We start from the raw sequence: 22008 nt of genomic DNA, 5'->3' as shown, positions 1-22008 counted from the left end.
TATGTTTGTAAATCTGACTGTGATGAAGTCAGTGCCTCACCAGCCATCAACCTCACCGCACGTCACTGCTTTACCTTATTATGCAGCCCCAGGTCAAGTCAAATTGTTTTGGTGTACCCCTCAGATTATATTTAATTGTCTCTAAATCTAAGAAAAACAGAACTAAAAAAAGGTTCTAAGTCGTCTTTAAATAATAAAAATGCATGTCCCTCAACACTGACCAAATAGATTCTAATAGCAATACATCTTGTCAGTTGATTATTCTTTCCACAAGGGGTCGCTGATGCACTCTAACAGGTCGGGACGCAACATTTAATAAAAAAAAAAGAAAAAAGGAAGCGATGCAAATCGGTTTAGGTAAATTTCTGCAATTATTGGATCGTTACAAACAATACCACTATGAGGAGTATTTTTTTCAAAATGGTTTAAAAAAACAACTTAAAACTTTTATTTAAACGCCTCGACTGCGATGTTGGTGTCGAGCGTATCGGTCCTATTTGCCTGTGCGAGTGTGTGTGTTGTGACGTGTGCCAGTACAACTTACTTACTGTCACCGCCGCTGCTAGTGGCTCCTTTCCTTTCCCCGGACGCCACGAAAACTGGAAGTCGGACTTTCGTAGAATCTTTTGACGTCCAAGTCAGCTGGAGGGCTGCGGTTGTGTCCTCCCCGGTGCTCTGCGGGCAGCAGCAGGAGCGGGCGGGAAGTTCTCGTCGGGACTTTTCGTGCACGCTCGCATGGGATGTGATACTAGTGTGGGGTTCGGATTTCAACTTTTCGCTTTTTTTTTTTTTTCTCTCCACCATACATGATGTATATTACGCATAATTTTTGGACTATGCGCCGGACGCAGCAGCCAACTTCAAGAAGCTTCTGTCACTAACTAATGCGGCGAGGGACAGCGGCGCACATTTTGCAGCATTTGGAAGTGCATTCCGACCAATATGTCACCAGGATCTTCAACATCAAGCCTAAAAATGATAGCAGTCGGCACTAAAGTTCCCTCTCTGCATTTTTTTAGTCGAGGACAGCAAACAGTGTAGTCATTCAGTATCCATTTAGAATGATGCACCAGGTGACACTTTTCCTTTAAACTTTAAACATTTTGGATTTTTCCGGTGGATTCTTCCCCTCCACCTTAATAGTCCGAGAAACATGTTGCACATCCTCGTGTTTCTGTCTTTGGCGTTACTTTTGACAGGTAAGAACATTTTTAATCATTTACCCACACTTTTCCCAGCATTTTTTAAATGTATTTTCAAAACCTTTATTTATAATATTCAACATTAGTACTTAGACCAGTGGTTCTTAACCATGTAGAACTTCTATCCATAAACTTGGGTAAAACAGAATCCATCCTGTTTGTGTCCCACATCAACCTTAAAGGGGAACATTATCACAATTTCAGAATGGTTAAAACCATTAAAAATCAGTTCCCAGTGGCTTATTTTATTTTTCGAAGTTTTTTTCAAAATTTTACCCATCACGCAATATCCCTAAAAAAAGCTTCAAAGTGCCTGATTTTAACCATCGTTATATACACCCGTCAATTTTCCTGTGACGTCTCATAGTGATGCCAACACAAACAAACATGGCGCATAGAACAGCAAGGTATAGCGACATTAGCTCGGATTCAGACTCGGATTTCAGCGGCTTAAGCGATTCAACAGATTACGCATGTATTGAAACGGATGGTTGTAGTGTGGAGGCAGGTAGCGAAAACGAAATTGAAGAAGAAACTGAAGCTATTGAGCCATATCGGTTTGAACCGTATGCAAGCGAAACCGACGAAAACGACACGACAGCCAGCGACACGGGAGAAAGCGAGGACGAATTCGGCGATCGCCTTCTAACCAACGATTGGTATGTGTTTGTTTGGCATTAAAGGAAACTAACAACTATGAACTAGGTTTACAGCATATGAAATACATTTGGCAACAACATGCACTTTGAGAGTGCAGACAGCCCAATTTTCATCAATTAATATATTCTGTAGACATACCCTCATCCGCTCTCTTTTCCTGAAAGCTGATCTGTCCAGTTTTGGAGTTGATGTCAGCAGGCCAGGGAAGCTAGGGTCGATATTTTTCTCTTGATCATCTTCGGTGGCATAAGGGACGGTGTGAGCCAAGACATCCAGGGGGTTTAGCTCGCTCGTCTGCGGGAACAAACTGCCGCCATTGCTTGCCGTGCTACCGAGGTCCTTTGTCCCTGAATTGCTCACACACTCCGGCAGATTCAATGGGGGTCTGGCGGCAGATTTCTTTGACTTTATCGTTGGAAATGCATCTGCTTTGAGTGTCGCAGGATATCCACACATTCTTGCCATCTCTGTCGTAGCATAGCTTTCGTCGGTAAAGTGTGCGGAACAAACGTCCAATTTCTTGCCACTTTCGCATCTTTGGGCCACTGGTGCAACTTGAATCCGTCCCTGTTCGTGTTGTGACACCCTCCGACAACACACCGACGAGGCATGATGTCTCCAAGGTACGGAAAACAGTCGAAAAAACGGAAAATAACAGAGCTGATTTGACTCGGTGTTTGTAATGTGTTTGAGAAAATGGCGGATTGCTTCCCGATGTGACGTCACGTTGTGAGGTCATCGCTCCGAGAGCAAATAATAGAAAGGCGTTTAATTCGCCAAAATTCACTCATTTAGAGTTCGGAAATCGGTTAAAAAAATATATGGTCTTTTTTCTGCAACATCAAGGTATATATTGACGCTTACATAGGTCTGGTGATAATGTTCCCCTTTAAGAAAGTCAGTGACTTCACTATAAAAGTGGGTGACATTGTTATCACCAGGAAAGATGAGGTCACCTACCTAGGTTCCATTCTAGAGGCTAATCTTTCCTGTGATAAAATGGCAACCAAGGTAATCAAAAAGGTCAACCAACGAACAAGATTTCTCTATAGTATCTCCTCTCTGGTCAACAAAAGCACCATGAGGGTTCTGGCGGGAACTCTCGTTCAACCCTTTTTTGATTACGCATGCACCTCCTGGTACCCTAGCACCTCCAAAACCCTCAAATCTAGACTCCAAACATCCCAGAACAAGCTAGTCTGATTACTTCTAGACCTCCAACCCAGATCCCACCTCACTCCTACCCACTTCTCCAAAGTGGGCTGGCTCAAGGTGGAGGACAGAGTAAAACAACTTGCACTGAGCCTAGTCTATAAAATCCGCTACGCCTCCCTGATACCGAAGTACATGTCAAACTACTTCCTTAACGTAAATGACCGCCATAACCACAACACCAGGGGGAGCTCCACTAACCACGTTAAACCCAGATTCCGATCCAACAAAGGTCTTAACTCATTCTCTTTCTATGCCACATCAATGTGGAATGCGCTCCCAACAGGTATAAAAGAAAGGGCATCTCTATCCTCCTTCAAAACCGCAATAAAAGTACACCTCCAGGAAACTTCAAACCTAAACTAACACCCTCCCCAGATTGTTGTTAATAATCAAATGTAAACAATCAAATGCAGATGTTTTTCTTATGCCTTCTGATCTCTCTCTCTCTCTATGTCTACTACTTGCTGTACATATCCTACCAAGTCAGACCTACACTGTTTCAATATCCATTTCTCTGTTCTCCATTGTTGATGACTGTTGATAACAACCAAACCTACCCTCCCCCCCCTCCACACCCCGAATTGTAAATAATGTAAATAATTCAATGTACACACCCTGATGATTATCTTGTGTGATGACTGTTTTATGATGATAGTATATATCTGATAGTATATATCTGTATCATGAATCAATTTAAGTGGACCCCGACTTAAACAAGTTGAAAAACTTATTCGGGTGTTATCATTTAGTGGTCAATTGTACGGAATATGTACTTCACTGTGCAATCTACTAATACAAGTCTCAATCAATCAATCAAAAGCCTTGTTGGAGGTACCGAACCCCCCCAGTTTCATATGCGCAGTCACCGAACCCTTCTTTAGTAAAAAATAAAACGTTTTTTTCTTAATTTAATCTTAATTTGTAAATAATAATCATGAAATTATGTTATTATATTAAAGAAATACTAATACAGATCTGTGATGAGGTGGCTACTTGTCCAGGGTGTACCCTGCCTTCCACCCGAATGCAGCTGAGATAGGCTCCAGCACCCCCCGCATCCCCAAAAGGGACAAGCGGTAGAAAATGGATGGATAGACTAATAAAGATATATTTTACAAACAGAAAGTTACAGGAATGTACACATGGTCCCATGTTTACATCTCATTGTGCAACATGTGAATGTTTTAGTGGGACCTAAATGCGATATCTGAAAGAGGTACAAATTATTTCCCAAGCGGTACACAGCTCATGAAAAACAATATTTTTTGTTATTGTCATTGTAAGTGGTTCAAAACACTTATATTAGAAAATAATCTCATGGAAATGACTTCTGTCATATAATTGTAATAATAAAACATGTAACTTGTTATTTAGTCAGGTTTGGGACAGGTGTGCTGCAGGTGTGGCCACAGTGCATGTGCTCCACTGAATGCTCAAGGAGTTTTTGCGTTTGCTCACCCATATGGAAAATTAGAGGGAACATTGTTTGGGGGTATCCATAATACGCCGATAGAGAAGTTTTTATTTACACGATGAGTCGGGTGTGTCTTGACCTCCGCGGCGGAGGCTCTGTCGAACCCCTGAGGGTTCGCTCGAACCCAGATTAAGAACCAGTGACTTAGACTTAGACTTAAACTTAGACTTTCTTTTTATTGTCATTCAAATTTGAACTTTACAGTACAGATAAGAACGAAATTTCGTTACATAAGCTCATGGTACTGCAGGATAAAAAAGCAATAAGGTGCATATATAAATAAATAAATAGGTTACTGTACAGATAAATATATTGCACTTTTTCACATGCGTCCACGTTTACGGATGTATGTAATATTGTCTTTTTTTTATTCCAGCGAGTTAATCCATTTCGGGGGGAGTTGAGGGGATAATTATGATGCGTTCAAGAGTCTTACGGCCTGAGGGAAGAAACTGTTACAGAACCTGGAGGTTCTGCTTCGGAGGCTGCGGAACCTCTTTCTCGAGTCCAGCAGTGAAAACAGTCCTTGGTGGGGGTGGGAGGAGTCTATGCAGATTGTCTGAGCCCTGGTCAGGCAGCGGCTTTTTGCGATCTCCTGGATAGGAGGAAGAGGAGTCCTGATTATCTTTTCCGCCGTCCTCACCACTCTCTGGAGAGACTTCCAGTCTGAGGCATTGCAGGCTCCAGTCCAGACCGAGATGCTGTTGGTCAGCAGGCTCTTTATAGTGCCTCTGTAGAATGTGGTGAGAATGGGGGGAGGGAGCTGTGCTCTTTTCATCCGACGCAAAAAGTGCATGCGCTGCTGAGCTCTTTTTACAAGAGCTCCGGTGTGTAGGGACCAGGTTATATTGTCAGTTAGATACAATCATATAAATAATAATCAAAACAAGTACAGAAACAGTACAAAACAGCGCCACGGGGTTGTAAACTCAATAATATGGAGCCCCTAAAGCAGACCTGGGCAATTATTTTGACTCGGGGGCCAAATTTAGAGAAAGAAATGTGTCTGGGGGCCGGTATATCTATTTTTATTAACACTAATACAAAACCTCACAATAATGTCTGATTGAATGCTAAAAACGTTATGACAGACCGCCTTAAAAAACGTAATGGAATTTTACCTTTTTTCTATGAACGATAAAACACTGAATATTGACAAAATATGAATGTCACACCCCCTTTCGATCGACATATTTTACAATCAAGTGAAACGCAACAAAAATGCAACAAACAGTGAAATATGAACGCGAAGGGTACAAAATAAACTCACCTACAATCTGATATATCTGATATATCACTAAGCTTTAAAACTTTGTTGTGAAAATCTCCTTCCGCGTCTGTGGAAACGCTTCCCGCCCACACTGCTTGGTGCCTCGTCTGAGCTGCTGTGACGTAGATTACCATAGTAACTAATTAGATGACCATAGTAACTAATTAGATTACCATAGTAACTAATAAGATTACCATAGTAACTGGTATATCATCCATAAGCGCAGATTCCAACCATTGAAATACTTTGTATAGTTCAAGACTTGCGGTCATTAGAAAACATCACTGCAGCAAGTTTCCATCTTAAAGATCTAAAACAATTATTTGGGAATGTCCGGCGGGCCAGATTGAAAAGCTTAACGGGCCGCATGTGGCCCCCGGGCCTTAATTTGCCCAGGTCTGCCCTAAAGGGACATGGGGGACATTTTTAGATATGTATCTCTTTAGATATGTGCACATATTTGACTATCTTGTGCGCGCGAGAAACTATCTCGAGCGCACAAGAAACTTTTGCGCGCACACGAGATGCATATCTCAATCAATCAATGATCAATCAATGTTTATTTATATAGCCCTAAATCACAAGTGTCTCAAAGGGCTGCACAAGCCACAACGACATCCTCGGTTCAGATCCCACATAAGGGCAAGGAAAAACTCACAACCCAGTGGGATGTCAATGTGAATGACTATGAGAAACCTTGGAGAGGACCGCAGATGTGGGTGACCCCTCCCGTCGTCGGGTGCGTATTAGAGTACCTGCTGGTCACAAAACAAGGAATGTAGCTGCAGAGTGCGTCAAATACGGCCACAAAATTATACTTTCACGGAATAAAAGGATGCTTTTGTGTAAGTTTATGAGAACTATATAAAGATGTATTAAATTAGTTTATTTTGACAGAAAAACTGACGTCAAAACGACATCAATTGCAGGCGTCCGGGCGCAGCCGCACACGTCATTGGTAGCAAACATGGCGCCTGTTGTTTGGTTGGCCGTACTCTCTGAATACACGACTCTGCCATCAGTGGCACGCAAGCTCCAGCTAGTGTAGGGGTCTGCAACCCGCGGCTCTGGAGCCGCATGCGGCTCTTTCATGCCTCCGCCGTGGCTCCCTTTGGCTTTGAAACCGAATGTCAACAAATAATGGTTACTTGATTTATTATATTTCATTTTATTTAGTTTACCGTATTTTTCGGACTATAAGTGGCAGTTTTTTTCATAGTTTGGCCCGGGGTGCGACTTATACTCAGGAGCGACTTATGTGTGAAATTATTAACACATTACCGTAAAATATCAAATGATATTATTTAGCTCATTCACGTAAGAGACTAGACGTATAAGATTTCATGGGATTTAGCGATTAGGAGTGACAGATTGTTTGGTAAACGTATAGCATGTTCTATATGTTATAGTTATTTGAATGACTCTTACCATAATATGTTACGTTAACATACCAGGCACGTTCTCAGTTGGTTATTTATGCCTCATATAATGTACACCTATTCAGCCTGTTGTTCACTATTCTTTATTTATTTTAAATTGCCTTTCAAATGTCTATTCTTGGTGTTGGGTTTTATCAAATAAATTTCCCCCCAAAATACGACTTATACTCCAGTGCGACTTATATATGTTTTTTTCCTTCTTTATTATGCATTTTCGGCCGGTGCGACTTATACTCCGGTGCGACTTATACTCCGAAAAATACGGTATTTTAATTTAACAGTTGCTATTTTGGAGAGTTCTGGGATCTTGTCATATGAAAATAAAACACATTTTAATATATTGTCGATGGAAATGTATGTCACAGCCCTTATGCGACATCTCTTGCTGCCATGCAATTGTATTGTTTTTAGCGGTCAACCACTAGCAATGGACGGATCAAAAAAGAGAAACATTTTATTTATTTATATTTTTATTAATTTGCTGTTTTTATTGATGACTAGGTAGTTTTAAATTTTTCGTCAAATTAATATTCCGCAGTCCGTATGCCTTCAGAACATTGGAATGAGTTGATTTTTATTTTTTTATTCATTAATAAGACTCAGAGAAGGAACAGTGTATTTTTTTCTAATGTTCAAAATAATTTGATGATTTGCTTTGTTATACCCAGAAATACATCAAATAAGTGTTTATTATCATAAGTCCTATAGCACAAGTGTAAGGAAACTATAAGTGGTGTTATCGTCATTTTAGGAATCTAACAGAGTTCGCGGCTCTAGGTGGGTTTTATTTGGGGGGAAATGGGCTCCATTGGCTCTTTGTATGCTGAAGGTTGCCGACCCCTGATTTAGTGGCATGCCAAATAATTACTTAATTAAATATTTCAACAGTGTTACTTTTCAAATGTTACAGTGGACACAAATATTGAATATACTTGTAAAAAAAACCAACCTCAGCCTTGTTTTTAATGAATACTTAGAACTACTATGTTACTGCATTATGGTGGTACTTGAGGAGCCAAGTGGTGCTTGGTGAAAAACATTTGAGAACCACTGTATTTATCTCGTTTATATTAACCTATTCAGGATTACGCTTCACTTTATAATTTTTTTTCTATAATGAAGCCAATATTCCAAAGTTGTTTTTCATAAAACTGGCTGTAAAGGTAAGAGCCTGTCTGCATTGGAAAACCAAATGAATATTAATGCTTAGGTTTGTCCCTCTTGCTGACAATGCAAATTTCTGTCTCGTGACCATGAATCAATCACATGGAGCCCCAAAGGGGACCTCTGAGTTTAGACAGGCTGGAGCTCAGAGGAGATCCGAGGGCAGGTTAGCGGCTGACTAAGTGAACCCTCCTGCCTTGTGGGCAAAATATGTCCTCCCAAATTTTACTTAGTCCAGTGGTTCTCAAACTTTTTTTTTTTTTTTACCAAATACCAACTCAGAAAACACTTGGCTTTCCAAGTACCACCATAATGACCAACATTAAAATACAGCAGCATAGTAGGCCAGAGTATTCATTAAAAACAAGGTAGAGGTTATATATGACAAGTATATTTAATATTTTTTGGCCAATGTAACATTACACACAGTTTGAACAGTAGCACTGTGTTTAAATATAGGAACATAAAACACTGTACTTTAATCGAGCATTTTTTTTTTTGGCGTACCACTAGATGGAGCAGTGTTTCCCCCAGAAAATGTGTTAGTTAAGGTGGTGTCTCTCCGGCGGACAGACCGGGGAAGGGGGTGAGTGGGTGTAAGGATTGGTGTAACCATAACGTCTCCACCTCGTCGCTGCCACCACAGCCTGGGGGGACAATAGACTACAGACTGCGGTGAAGTAGGGCGGCTTCATCGCGTGAAGAAGCCTAACATTTTTGGTTGTGTTTTCTGCTCCATTTGCTGAATGGCAATATACGTTATATATCTTGATATTTTTTCCGTAAAGTAAAAACAAGACAGTCCTAGTTACCTGAGATACTAATTATGTCATTATTATGACAAAATAATGACTTACAAAGTCAAATTAATGACTTACTGTAAGTAAGCGTTTGCAATAAGCGTTTAAAAAAAAAAAATTAAAAGTGGGGCCACATGCTGACATATGTTCAACTCATCATGCTTAATTTATTACAGCATTTGGGAAGCCTGTAGTTGATTTTTGTTATGTAAATGTTATATTTTTATCAACATGTGATAGCAGGGACCCTGCCATTCAAAACTAGGCTGCCTCATTACTATTGATTAATGTAACTATAACTGAAAAAATAGTACAATAGCAATAGGAGAGACTATTCATCCCTGAACACCATGGAGTTCATGTAGGCTTTATGATGCAGTTACATTATTATATTGTTGGCTGACTTTTGCTAGCATTTACGTGTTAGAATGCATAAAAAAGAGAAATATGTATGCTTGTCTTCCTTAGGGATTGTGAATGATAAGCAAGATTCCCCAAAAAAGAGCAGTTCCTCTTTAAGAATGGTGTTGATACTTTTAAACTGTCAATATCACTCACCATAAATACATAGAAAAAGTTCAATTTTAATATTTGTCATCGGTATCGACATTGGTATCAGCTGATCTAACTCACGGATGATCAATGTCCAAACCGACAGCATAAAACCTGGTCGGAACATTCCTAACTAAGGCCCCTTCTACACTAAGCCGATACGGCCAGGGATTTACCCTGGTTATCCAGGGTAAATCCCACCTAACCTTATCCTTGTCCACACACACACAATGGTCGTTTAAGACCCCCTCACTCTCCTCCGTCCGCCGGCGCAACGCGACCTAGTCACCTCCAGTGTTGCTTTGTGTGAAAGTTCTTAAATTTAACTTATCTGAACAATATCCAGTGTTGTGGTATTTCAATTAACTGGAATCCAGTCATCTGTGGGGCCCTATTGTAGTGAATCACACCTGAGCCATCATGAATTAATCAAATCTTTAATGGACTCGTGAAAGTAATCAATGTGATGAAGAACATTTTACATCAATCAATCTAGGGATCTAGATATCTGGTCAGGACACTCATCACTCTTTTGCTTTCACCTTCATTGTCTATTCGTTTTTGGTGACTTTATAAACTCTGGACCGAGACTTTGAGTCCGTGACATACATGGTGGACAATAACTGATACAGTCTGCTTTGCCAATGCAAATGCATTCAATGTTTTCCGTAGTCTTCCCTCGTTCTTACCCCTACCTTTTTTTTTTATCACATCCACAGTAGACCCGCATTCCCGTTGTCTCTCCTTCGACAAATGGACAAAGTTTTTCGCAAAGTATAATCACAGCTGACCTGGACATTCGAAAGTTCTCTTGCCGTCTGAGAAGTGTTGTATCCCAAATAGCTGCAATGGCTTTCTCTTAAGGTATTCATGTGTGATTTCCACAAGCGTCTGTACAGACGGAAGGAGAAACACGGGCATGTCTGGATGACTCGCCTCCATATTTCCAGTGGTTAGCCCCGAGTTACGAAACCGCTTTATTATGAAGCTGGCTGTGGCATGTTCTTTCTGACGTCACTTCCTGTGTGGGGCAGGGTCTTTCTGCCGTCACTTCCTCTCCGAACTCAGTTTGTAAACAATCAATGAGTCCATACAAAGCTAAGAGCCGGAGATTCAAGAAATACACGGCACACTGGGGACGGCTTGGCGAAGTTTGGAGAGTGGCCGTGCCAGCAACCTGAGGGTTCCTGGTTCGATCCCCACCTTCTACCATCCTAGTCACGTCCTTGAGCAAGACACTTCACCCTTCCTGATTGGTCGTGGTTAGTGCCTTGCATGGCAGCTCCCGCCATCAGTGTGTGAATGTGTGTGTGAATGGGTGAATGTGGAAATAGTGTCAAAGCGCTTTGAGTACCTTGAAGGTAGAAAAGCGCTATACGGGTATAACCCATTTACCATACTTGCCAACCTTGAGACCTCCAATTTCGGGGGGTGGGGGCGTGGTTGGGGGCGTGGTTAAGAGGGGAGGAGTATATTTACAGCTAGAATTCACCAAGTCAAGTATTTCATATATATATATATATATATATATATATATATATATATATGTATATATATATATATATATATATATATATATATTTATAAGAAATACTTGACTTTCAGTGAATTCTAGCTAAATATATATATTTATTATTATTAATATATATATATATATATATATATATATATATATATATATATATATATATATAATAAATGATAAATGGGTTATACTTGTATAGCGCTTTTCTACCTTCAAGGTACTCAAAGCGCTTTGACAGTATTTCCACATTTACCCATTCACTCACACATTCACACACTGATGGCGGGAGCTGCCATGCAAGGCACTAACCAGCAGCCATCAGGAGCAAGGGGTGAAGTGTCTTGCCCAAGGACACAACGGACGTGACTAGGATGGTAGAAGGTGGGGATTGAACCCCAGTAACCAGCAACCCTCCGATTGCTGGTACGGCCACTCTACCAACTTCGCCACGCTGTCCCCTATATATATATAAATAAGAGAAATACTTGAATTTCTGTGTTCATTTATTTACACATATACACACACATAACACTCATCTACTCATTGTTGAGTTAAGGTTTGAATTGTCCATCCTTGTTCTATTCTCTGTCACTATTTTTCTAACCATGCTGAACACCCTCTCTAATGATGCATTCTGCTTCGTCTCCTTGTTGTGCACTGCACTCTCTAAAAGCCCTAGATGTTATTGTCACATCTGCATGTACAGTAGATGGCAGTTTTGCCCTGTTTAAGAGTGTCACAACATTGCTGTTTACGGCAGACAAACTGCTTTATGGTAGACGAAAACGTGACTGCTGTTGTTGTGTGTTGCTGCCGCGCTGGGAGGACGTTAATGAAACTGCCTAACAATAAACCCACATAAGAAACTAAGAACTCGCCCTCGATCATTCTACAGTTATAACGTCATTGGGCAGGCACGCTGTTTGTATTGTGGGAAAGCGGACGTGAAAACAGGCTGTCGACACGTCACTCAGGTGCGCCTGAATTTCGAGAGATTCAGATTTTCGGGAGTCTCCCGGAAAATCCGGGAGGGTTGGCAAGTATGCCATTTACACTTACCTGTGTAAAAAAATGTCCGAGGAGGGCAACCTTAAACGATGGTTTAGTGTGGCTGAAACTGGGCTTAGGCTAAAATATTATTAGTTTAAGGGGTTATGCTGCTTAGTGTAGACATAGCCTAAGATGTACATTCCACTTACACAGCTGATATATGATAAGTATAAAAATGGTTACAGACAAATTATTTGTTGATCTTCTATGACAGCAGGTTTCAAATAAAGCTGCAGTGGCGTTGTCGCCACTTATCAAGACATTTGACAGATGACATCTCGCTCCAAAAGAAAAAATCCCCCTTCAGAATAAAAGTGCATAATCCTCTTCCACCCAACTAAAGATGGGTCCCACTTTTGGGTTAGCCAGTTTGGAGTCATTGGTGTTTATATTATAGGTTTTGTCCAATATTGTGAATATGTACCCCAGTTGTCACTGCAATTATTTTTGCAGAAGTTGCAGCTAATTTCACCTAAGGAAGCCTTTTGAATTATTCTAATTAGGGATGTCCTATAATATCGGACTGCCGATATTATCGGCCGATAAATGCTTTAAAATGTAATATCGGAAATTATCGGTATCGGTTTCAAAATTATCGGTATCGGTTTCAAAAAGTAACATTTATGACTTTTTAAAACGCCGTTGTGTACACGGACGTAGGGAGAAGTACAGAGCGCCAATAAACCTTAAAGGCACTTCCTTTGCGTGCCGGCCCAGTCACATAAAATCTACGGCTTTTCACACACACAAGGCATACAGGTCACACTGAGGGTGGCCGTATAAACAACTTTAACACTGTTACAAATATGCGCCACATTGTGAACCCACACCAAACAAGAATGACAAACACATTTCGGTAGAACATCCGCACCGTAACACAACATAAACACAACAGAACAAATACCCAGAACCCCTTACAGCACTAACTCTTCCGGGACGCTACAATATACACCCCCCCGGTACCCACTAAACCCCGCCCACCTCAACCTCCTCATGCTCTCTCAGGGAGAGCATGTCCCAAATTCCAAGCTGCTGTTTTGAGGCATGTTAAAAAAAAAAAAAGCATTTTGTGACTTCAATAATAAATATGACAGTGCCATGTTGGCATTTTTTCCCATAACTTGATTTATTTTGGAAAACCTTGTTACATTGTTTAATGCATCCAGCGGGGCATCACAACAAAATTAGGCATAATAATGTGTTAATTCCACGACTGTATATATCGGCATCGGTTGATATCGGAATCGGTAATTAAGAGCTGGACAATATCGGAATATCGGATATCGGCAAAAAAGCCATTATCGGACATCTCTAGTTTTGTCCAATATTGTGAATATGTACCCAAGTTGTCACTGCAATTATTTTTGCACAAGTTGCAGCTAATTTCACCTAAGGAAGCCTTTTGAATGATTCTAATGTGTTGAATACATTTTTACAAACACACCAAAAAAGTTTCCGGCTTCCTTCTGGTTAAAAGAGCAGGTCAATGCTTAAAAAACACTAAGTGCATGTGACACGTCTAATGTGTGCATCCACCTAAACGGGGCTTCTGTCTCAGTTGACGACTCTGATTTGACAGCACTAGTATGATAAGGGCTGACTCAATATTTATTAATGATGTTTGTCGTAGGCCAAGGCCGTCTCAGTAACCACGCAGTATGATCCTAATTGACACAGTGTGCCGTAAAGCTGCAAGACACAGCCTCTCACTGTGAATGCTGATGACAATTGATAACACTCTACAGGGAGGAATGGCATCAAATCCATACGAGAAAAATGGCCGCCGAGTATCAAGCCGCAATTAAGGATGGTTTATGTCTGATGTTGGAGTTTGACATTGATGTTTTTTTTGTTTTTTTTAAGTGATACAGTTAATGTCGACAGAAAAACAATGTTACAAAAATTGGCTCCATTAAAACTCACTTCTATTTATTAGAAGTATGTTCCAACCAACCGTCTGGGTAATATTCCACAGAGGTATATCCAATCTTATGTCACTTCGTCTTCTTATCCTTAAGCTTCAGATCCAAAAGGGGATCAGGCAAGGATAGCCGTCATTCCACATCTTTAAGTCCTGAGTGCACATCCCATGCTGTCTTTCCCCATGTGTCGAAACCACATGCATCTGGATGTGGATTATCCTCGAGGATTTTTTCGGCAAACACCAGCTATTAATGTACCAAAAAAGCCACTTTTGTGGTCCTGTACTTCAATAATGGTGCAAACCCAGCCAAAGTTGAGCAAATAAAAGCAAGGAGGTGAGAGGGTATGCGGTAGTAATCACGTATAGCAGTGGTCCCCAACCACCGGGCCGTGGACAATAATTTTTTTTAATTTTTTAATTTTTTTTTTAATTAAATCAACATAAAAAACACAAGATACACTTACAATTAGTGCACCAACCAAAAAAACCTCCCTCCCCCATTTACACTCATTCACACTCATTCACACAAAAGGGTTGTTTCTTTCTGTTATTAATATTTCTGGTTCCTACATTATATATCAATATAGATCAGGGGTCGGCAACCTTTACCACTTTGACCCGTTTCACAAATTAAAGAAAACAATGGAAGCCACAAAACTCTTTTGAAATTTAAAATGAAATAACACTGCATACAAAGTTTTTTTTTTGCTTTGTGCTATGTATAAACCAGGGGTCTCAGACACGCGGCCCGCACCTTAATATGAAAATGTAATGTTAGTGCGGCCCGCAAGTTTTATATGAATGGCGCTTGACAACGTCATATTTGCCAACCCTCCTGATTTTTCCGGGAGACTCCCGAATTTCAGGGCAACTATTCTCTCGAATGTCTGCTGATTTTCACCCGAACAACAATAATAAGGGCGTGCCGTGATGGCATTGCCTTTAGCCCCCCCTACAAGCTGTACATACAGCGTGCCAGCCCAGCTACATGTTATATGAGGCTTCTGCAGACACACACAAGTGACTGCAAGGCATACTTGGTCAACAGCCATAATGGTCACACTGAGAGTGGCCGTATAAACAACTTAAACACTCTTACTAATATGCGCCACACTGTGAACCCACACCAAACAAGAATAATAAACACATTTCGGGAGAACATCCACACTGTAACACAACATAAACACAACAGAACAAATACCCAGAATCCTATGCATCCCTAACTCTTTCGGGCTACATTATACACCCCCGCTACCACCAAACCCCCCCCCCCCCCAACCCTGCTCCCCCACACATCAATCCCCCTCCGTGCGTCAGTTGAGGTGGGCGGGGTTGGGGGACGGGGTTTGGTGGTATATATATATATATATATATATATATATATATATATATATATATATTAAAGCTGCAACAACTAATCGATTAAATCGATTAAAATCGATTATAAAAATAGTTGGCGATTAATTTAGTCATCGGTTCGTTGGATCCATGCTATGTGCATGTGCAGAGGCAATTTCTTTTTTTTTTCTTTTTTTTTTTCTTTTTTTTCTTTTTTTATAAACCTTTATTTATAAACTGCAACATGTACAAACAGCTGAGAAACAATAATCAAAATAAGTATGGTGCCAGTATGCTGTTTTAAAAAAATAAAATACTGGAAAGGATACAAATGTAGTTTGTCTCTTTTATCCGATTATTAATCGAAGTCATAATCGACAGATTAATCGATTATCAAATTAATCGTTAGTTGCAGCCCTAATAAATAAATATATATATATATATATATATATATATATATATATATATACACATTTATTTTTTATTTTTTATTTATTTAAAAAAAAAAAAAATTACATACAAATATTTTTTTAAATTTTTAATCCATTTAGGATTAGTGAAAAATAGGAATCACGATTCGGATCGATTATTGAGCACCCTTGTTATTTACATATTTAGGCTTTTACAATAAAATATACAGCGGGATCTCGGTTTTTGTTCTGAATTTGTTCCAAAGTGTCTGTTTTAAATCAAATTGTATGAAAACAGAAAACATTTTCCAAACAATGTCAATCCAATTCAATTAGAAGAGGCTGCTATATATTTTATACTTCATCTGTGTATCAGCTTTTTTTGTGGCGACACCATCGGGCGTCGCTGATTTCTGTGTCTGTGAGTGTATTCCTATACACAATCTTTTCTGCATAGGATTTTCTATAAATACCAATGTTTGTTTTGCAGACACCATTTTTTTGTGCGCATCAACCTTTAAAAAAGAGGCCCCTGGAGTGTATGAGATGTGTTAAGAGGCGGCGATCTGAGGCAAACAACACTGTACAGAGTTGTAACACAAAACTTCCTCCAGACAATCAATCAATCAATCAATCAAAATTTATTTATATAGCTCTACATCACAAGTGTCTCAAAGGGCTGCACAAGCCACAACGACATCCTCGGCTCAGATCCCACATCAGGGCAAGAAAAAAACTCAACCCAATGGGATACAATGAGAAACCTTGGAGGGGACTTTAGATGTGGGGACCCCCCCTGGGCGACCGGTGCAATGGACGTCGAGTGGATCTAGTTAATAGTGTGAGAGTCCAGTCCATAGTGGGGCCACCAGGGGATCATCTTGAGTGGACGTCCCCAACTGATGCACAGATGAGTGGTCCACCCCGGGTCCTGACTTTGAACAGCTAGTGCCTCATCTGTGGTCACCTAATAACCTCTCCACGCAGGAGAGGAGGGCAGAGCAGAAAAGAGACGGCAGATCAACTGGTCTAAAAGCGGAGTCTATTTAAAGGCTAGTGTATACAAATGAGTTTTAAGATTGGACTTAAATGCTTCTACTGAGGTAGCATCTCTAACTGTGTACCGGGAGGGCATTCCATAGTACTGGAGCCCGAATAGAAAACGCTCTATAGCCCACAGACTTTTTTTGGGGCCTGGGAATCACTAACAAGCCGGAGTTCTTTGAACGCAGATTTCTTGCCGGGACATATGGTACAATACAATCAGCAAGATAGGACGGAGCTAGACCGTGTAGTATTTTATACGTAAGTAGTGAAACCTTAAAGTCGCATTTTAAGTGCACAGGGTTTATGTGCAAGAGAGAACTGGTAGCGCACAATCTATCACGGATAAATAAATGTATGAGAAACACAGCAGTTAAACCAATTGCTGACACAGAACAACCTTTAACAATGCAATTATATGTCAGCTTTCACCTGATATCAATAGAGCAGTCATCTTTGTGGCACGTGTTGGATATAAAACGGTAACAACTTGACATTACATCAATATGCTATCGATTGAGGTTGTCCTATTGATAATCCATCAGTTCTACTTGCGTCAGGCACATATAGCATGTCGAAACCTTTCAGTTGCAGCGTTTATACGTGGCGGAAACCGTGCAAACGTGTTTTGGGCGCGATAATACAATGTGATTTGTAACAGCAGGCGATGATTACCTTGAGAGAACATTCCCCTTGAATCCAATTTGGCAGACCTTACCTGTTGTTCACAGTTGCTCTTTTATTTACTGATAAAGAATGTCAGATGCTCCAAGAGGAGGAAGGTTTTGACTCTGCGGTGCAGCCACGGATTTGATGTCAATCTGCACGCTTTGCCTTAAAGATTTCATGAAACACAGCGAGTAGGTGGGCACTTTGCTGAATTTCTACTTACGCTTTTTTAGTGTCATTGTTCCTAAGGGGGGATGGGGGGCCTACATTCATTCAGTGAGTCCAATGAGGGGTTCTGTCCCCATAAACTCATATATCATCATTACAGTATAATGTCGAAGTCCATTTGTTCTGTATTAATTGGTTCTTTATAACAGTCATGATCTCCTTTCCAATTTAATCAAATTGCTCGATAAGGGAAAGGGATTAAGGGGAAATCTGTATGTGCTGGGCTATGTGTGGTCTTTGTGGAGGGGAAAGATAGTCCTTGTAATAACAGATAAACATGCTGATGCAGTGTTTGTGCATTCTCATCAGTTGCTAGTAGTGTCTTGAGAGGTCCTCCTAATACATCTGATGGACTCAACATAGGACCTAATCTACTAAACTAAAGGTTTGCGTGTAGTGAAACATGCACAAACCTAATAGCACTCACATAGCTGATCTACTAAGCTGGATGATTGCGTCTCTTAAATGAGCAAAATAAAAAAAATCCACTTAGTGTGTCTGTTTTTATGTATATGCAGAATATATGGTGATTATTAGAACACCCACAATCCTGGGAGGGGGAGATGCAAATGTTACCATTTAGCGGTTGCAATGTGATTTATCAAGACTGCTGCTTTGCTACTGGATGACTTAAAGGGGAACATTATCACCAGACCTATGTAAGCGTCAATATATACCTTGATGTTGCAGAAAAAAGACCATATATTTTTTTAACCGATTTCCGAACTCTAAATGGGTGAATTTTGGCGAATTAAACGCCTTTCTATTATTCGCTCTCGGAGTGATGACGTCACAACTAGGGATGTCCCGATCCGATATTTGGATCGAATCGGCTGCCGATATTTGCCAAAAATTGCGTATCGGCAAGGCATGGGAAAATGCCGATCCAGATCCAGTTTAAAAAAAAACTCCGGTCCGTGTTTTCCAACGCACCTATTTAAATAATACATTCCACTTTTCTGCTGCTCCGTAATTTTCGTTTCGCATTTTCCAGCACACCTTCAACACATCCACAATTCTCACGCAGTTGCTTTTAGCTGCTGGCATTACACGACAGGCTCTTCTCACTCTTTCCTGTGTCTCCCTCTCACAGACAGCGAGCACACCTTCTTACACACGTCACATACTGTCACGTCATACGTCACATACGTATACGTCCTCTCCCAGCAGAGAGCGAGGTAGCGGCATGGCTAACGTTAGCTGTGATGCTAACGCAGCCGCTAAGGTGCGCGCCTGCTCAAGCGTCCTCTGCGCACGGCGAATCTATGCCACACACAAAATCAAATAAAAAAATAAGCGCATAACAATTTTCGACACACGGACACGACAGAGACAACAGTTTTCGTCATCATTGTTCAAATATTGTGACGTCTGTCGAGACGCTTCTCTCCATTCGGTGCCACACGTCCAGACTCCACACCATTAAAATGGCAAAAATTTCCACATCAACGCCGTATGAAAAAATTAGTGATTTTTTTAGTTGTGATTTCTTTCTCTGCATGAAAGTTTAAAAGTAGCATATATTAATGCAGTATGAAGAAGAATGTTTTAATGTAGACATGCAAGCCTTGAAAGAACATTTTAAAAATCAAGACTACATTTCCTGCAAATGGGTGCATTTCTACCCTATATTTTAACTTTAGATTTATTCTCATATCAAACTCTTTTGGCTGTCTTTTTGACAGTTACATCCGGCACTCCCCTCCACACCCTGGATTATAAATAATGTAAATAATTCAATGTGATTATCTTGTGTGATGACTGTATTATGATGATAGTATATATCTGATAGTATACATCTGTATCATTAATCAATTTAAACAAGTTGAAAAACTTATTGGGGTGTTACCATTTAGTGGTCAATTGTACGGAATATGTACTTCACTGTGCAACCTACTAATAAAAGTCTCAATCAATCAATCAAAACACATAGAATCATCATACTGCTGTGATTATATGCATCAAGTGTTCATTCAAGGCTAAGGCAAAATATCGAGATATATATCATGTATCGCAATATGGCCTTAAAATATCGCAGTATTAAAAAAAGGCCATATCGCCCAGCCCTAGTTCAATGATGCCATTTCTGTTTGTCATGTATAATTTTGTCTATTTTGTGTTTATCCTTGAATAAACAGGTCAGTTTCTTGTTACCAACCATTGTGTATTATTCAAACTCCCCTAATTCAGCTGGCTAGTTGTTATCAAGAGTACTAAAACCCTTTTCAACATGATTCTGACAACTAAGTAGGCTAAATAACTTTAAACTTTAATACATGCTCGGATAGGCCAGTATCGGTCAGTATCGGTATCGGTCAGTATCGGTATCAGATCGGAAATGCAAAAACAATATCGGTATCGGATCGGAAGTGCAAAAACCTGGATCGGGACATCCCTAGTCACAACGTGACGTCACATCGGGAAGCAATCCGCCATTTTCTCAAACACATTACAAACACCGAGTCAAATCAGCTCTGTTATTTTCCGTTTTTTCGACTGTTTTCCGTACCTTGGAGACATCATGCCTCGTCGGTGTGTTGTCGGAGGGTGTAACAACACGAACAGGGACAGATTCAAGTTGCACCAGTGGCCCAAAGATGCGAAAGTGGCAAGAAATTGGACGTTTGTTCCGCACACTTTACCGACGAAAGCTATGCTACGACAGAGATGGCAAGAATGTGTGGATATCCTGCGACACTTAAAGCAGATGCATTTCCAACGATAAAGTCAAAGAAATCTGCCGCCAGCCCCCCAGGAAAAGAGAGCGGATGAAGGTATGTCTACAGAATATATTAATTGATGAAAACTGGGCTGTCTGCACTCTCAAAGTGCATGTTGTTGCCAAATGTATTTCATATGCTGTAAACCTAGTTCATAGTTGTTAGTTTCCTTTAATGCCAAACAAACACATACCAATCGTTGGTTAGAAGGCGATCGCCGAATTCGTCCTCGCTTTCTCCCGTGTCGCTGGCTGTCGTGTCGTTTTCGTCGGTTTCGCTTGCATACGGTTCAAACCGATATGGCTCAATAGCTTCAGTTTCTTCTTCAATTTCGTTTTCGCTACCTGCCTCCACACTACAACCATCCGTTTCAATACATGCGTAATCTGTTGAATCGCTTAAGCCGCTGAAATCCGAGTCTGAATCCGAGCTAATGTCGCTATAGCTTGCCATGTTTGTTTGTATCGGCATCACTATGTGACGTCACAGGAAAATGGACGGGTGTATATAACGATGGTTAAAATCAGGCACTTTGATGCTTTTTTTAGGGATATTGCGTGATGGGTAAAATTTTGAAAAAAACTTCGAAAAATAAAATAAGCCACTGGGAACTGATTTTGAATGGTTTTAACTCTTCTGAAATTGTGATAATGTTCCCCTTTAAAGGGGAACTGCACTTTTTTGGAATTTTCAAGAAATGTAATGCCGGGCGCATATCATTATGTCAAGATAATGGCACTAGCATTTACTTCATTTAAGAATATTTTTCAACATATTGAGCAAAGAGGTCTCGTTTTTTTTTTCTACAAAGAAAGAGCACTTGTTATTAGTGAGAATATACTTATTTTAAGGTATTTTGGGGTTCATTGAGGTTAGCTAATTTTACATGTTTTGGAAAGTCTTGACAAGCCAAATGTTCTTGTTCAATTGGCAGATAATTTTGCTTAGTTCAAATAAAATACCCCTCATTTTTGTATTTTTTTTCTTGTATTTGAACACTGACTTTTTGCAGTGTGGGTCCCTTCTCCACCCACAAATACAAATACATTGGGTGACTGACAATTACAGACTATATTAATGGCTTTGACCGCATAACATTCTATAATAATCTGATGTGGAATGTAGAAAAAAGGTAAACATTACAAATAGATCCGGTTTGTCAATACCCTATAATCTAATTGTAATAATACACATACCAGTCTCATATTTAGGGTGAAGTCTGAGATCTACAAGATCTTTCTCATATGTTTTATTTATTGCCTTTTTGCTATGCCAATAAAATAATTCACTTTCTCCAATACTCTCATCAGACATCTTAACTTCA

At 40.1% G+C, this 22008-nt stretch overlaps 2 protein-coding genes across 2 annotated transcripts in view; one reads left to right on the top strand and one right to left on the bottom strand.

The window, feature by feature from the left end:
* asb6 (ankyrin repeat and SOCS box containing 6) overlaps nucleotides 1-642 on the bottom strand; it is a 53973-nt gene extending 53331 nt beyond the window's left edge. Inside the window, exon 1 of the mRNA XM_061986096.1 lies at nucleotides 545-642. The gene's annotated coding sequence lies outside the window, so the exon portion shown is untranslated. The remainder of the gene's footprint in view (nucleotides 1-544) is intronic.
* LOC133623099 (transmembrane protein 132C) overlaps nucleotides 580-22008 on the top strand; it is a 397905-nt gene continuing 376476 nt past the window's right edge. Inside the window, exon 1 of the mRNA XM_061986091.2 lies at nucleotides 580-1199. Coding sequence (XP_061842075.1) covers nucleotides 1154-1199 — 46 coding nt within the window. The 5' untranslated portion in view covers nucleotides 580-1153. The remainder of the gene's footprint in view (nucleotides 1200-22008) is intronic.

Source organism: Nerophis lumbriciformis, linkage group LG12, assembly GCF_033978685.3.
Source record: "Nerophis lumbriciformis linkage group LG12, RoL_Nlum_v2.1, whole genome shotgun sequence".
NCBI lineage: Eukaryota > Metazoa > Chordata > Actinopteri > Syngnathiformes > Syngnathidae > Nerophis > Nerophis lumbriciformis.
Note: the sequence above shows the minus strand (reverse complement) of the source record. Positions and strands in the feature narration are given on the sequence as shown.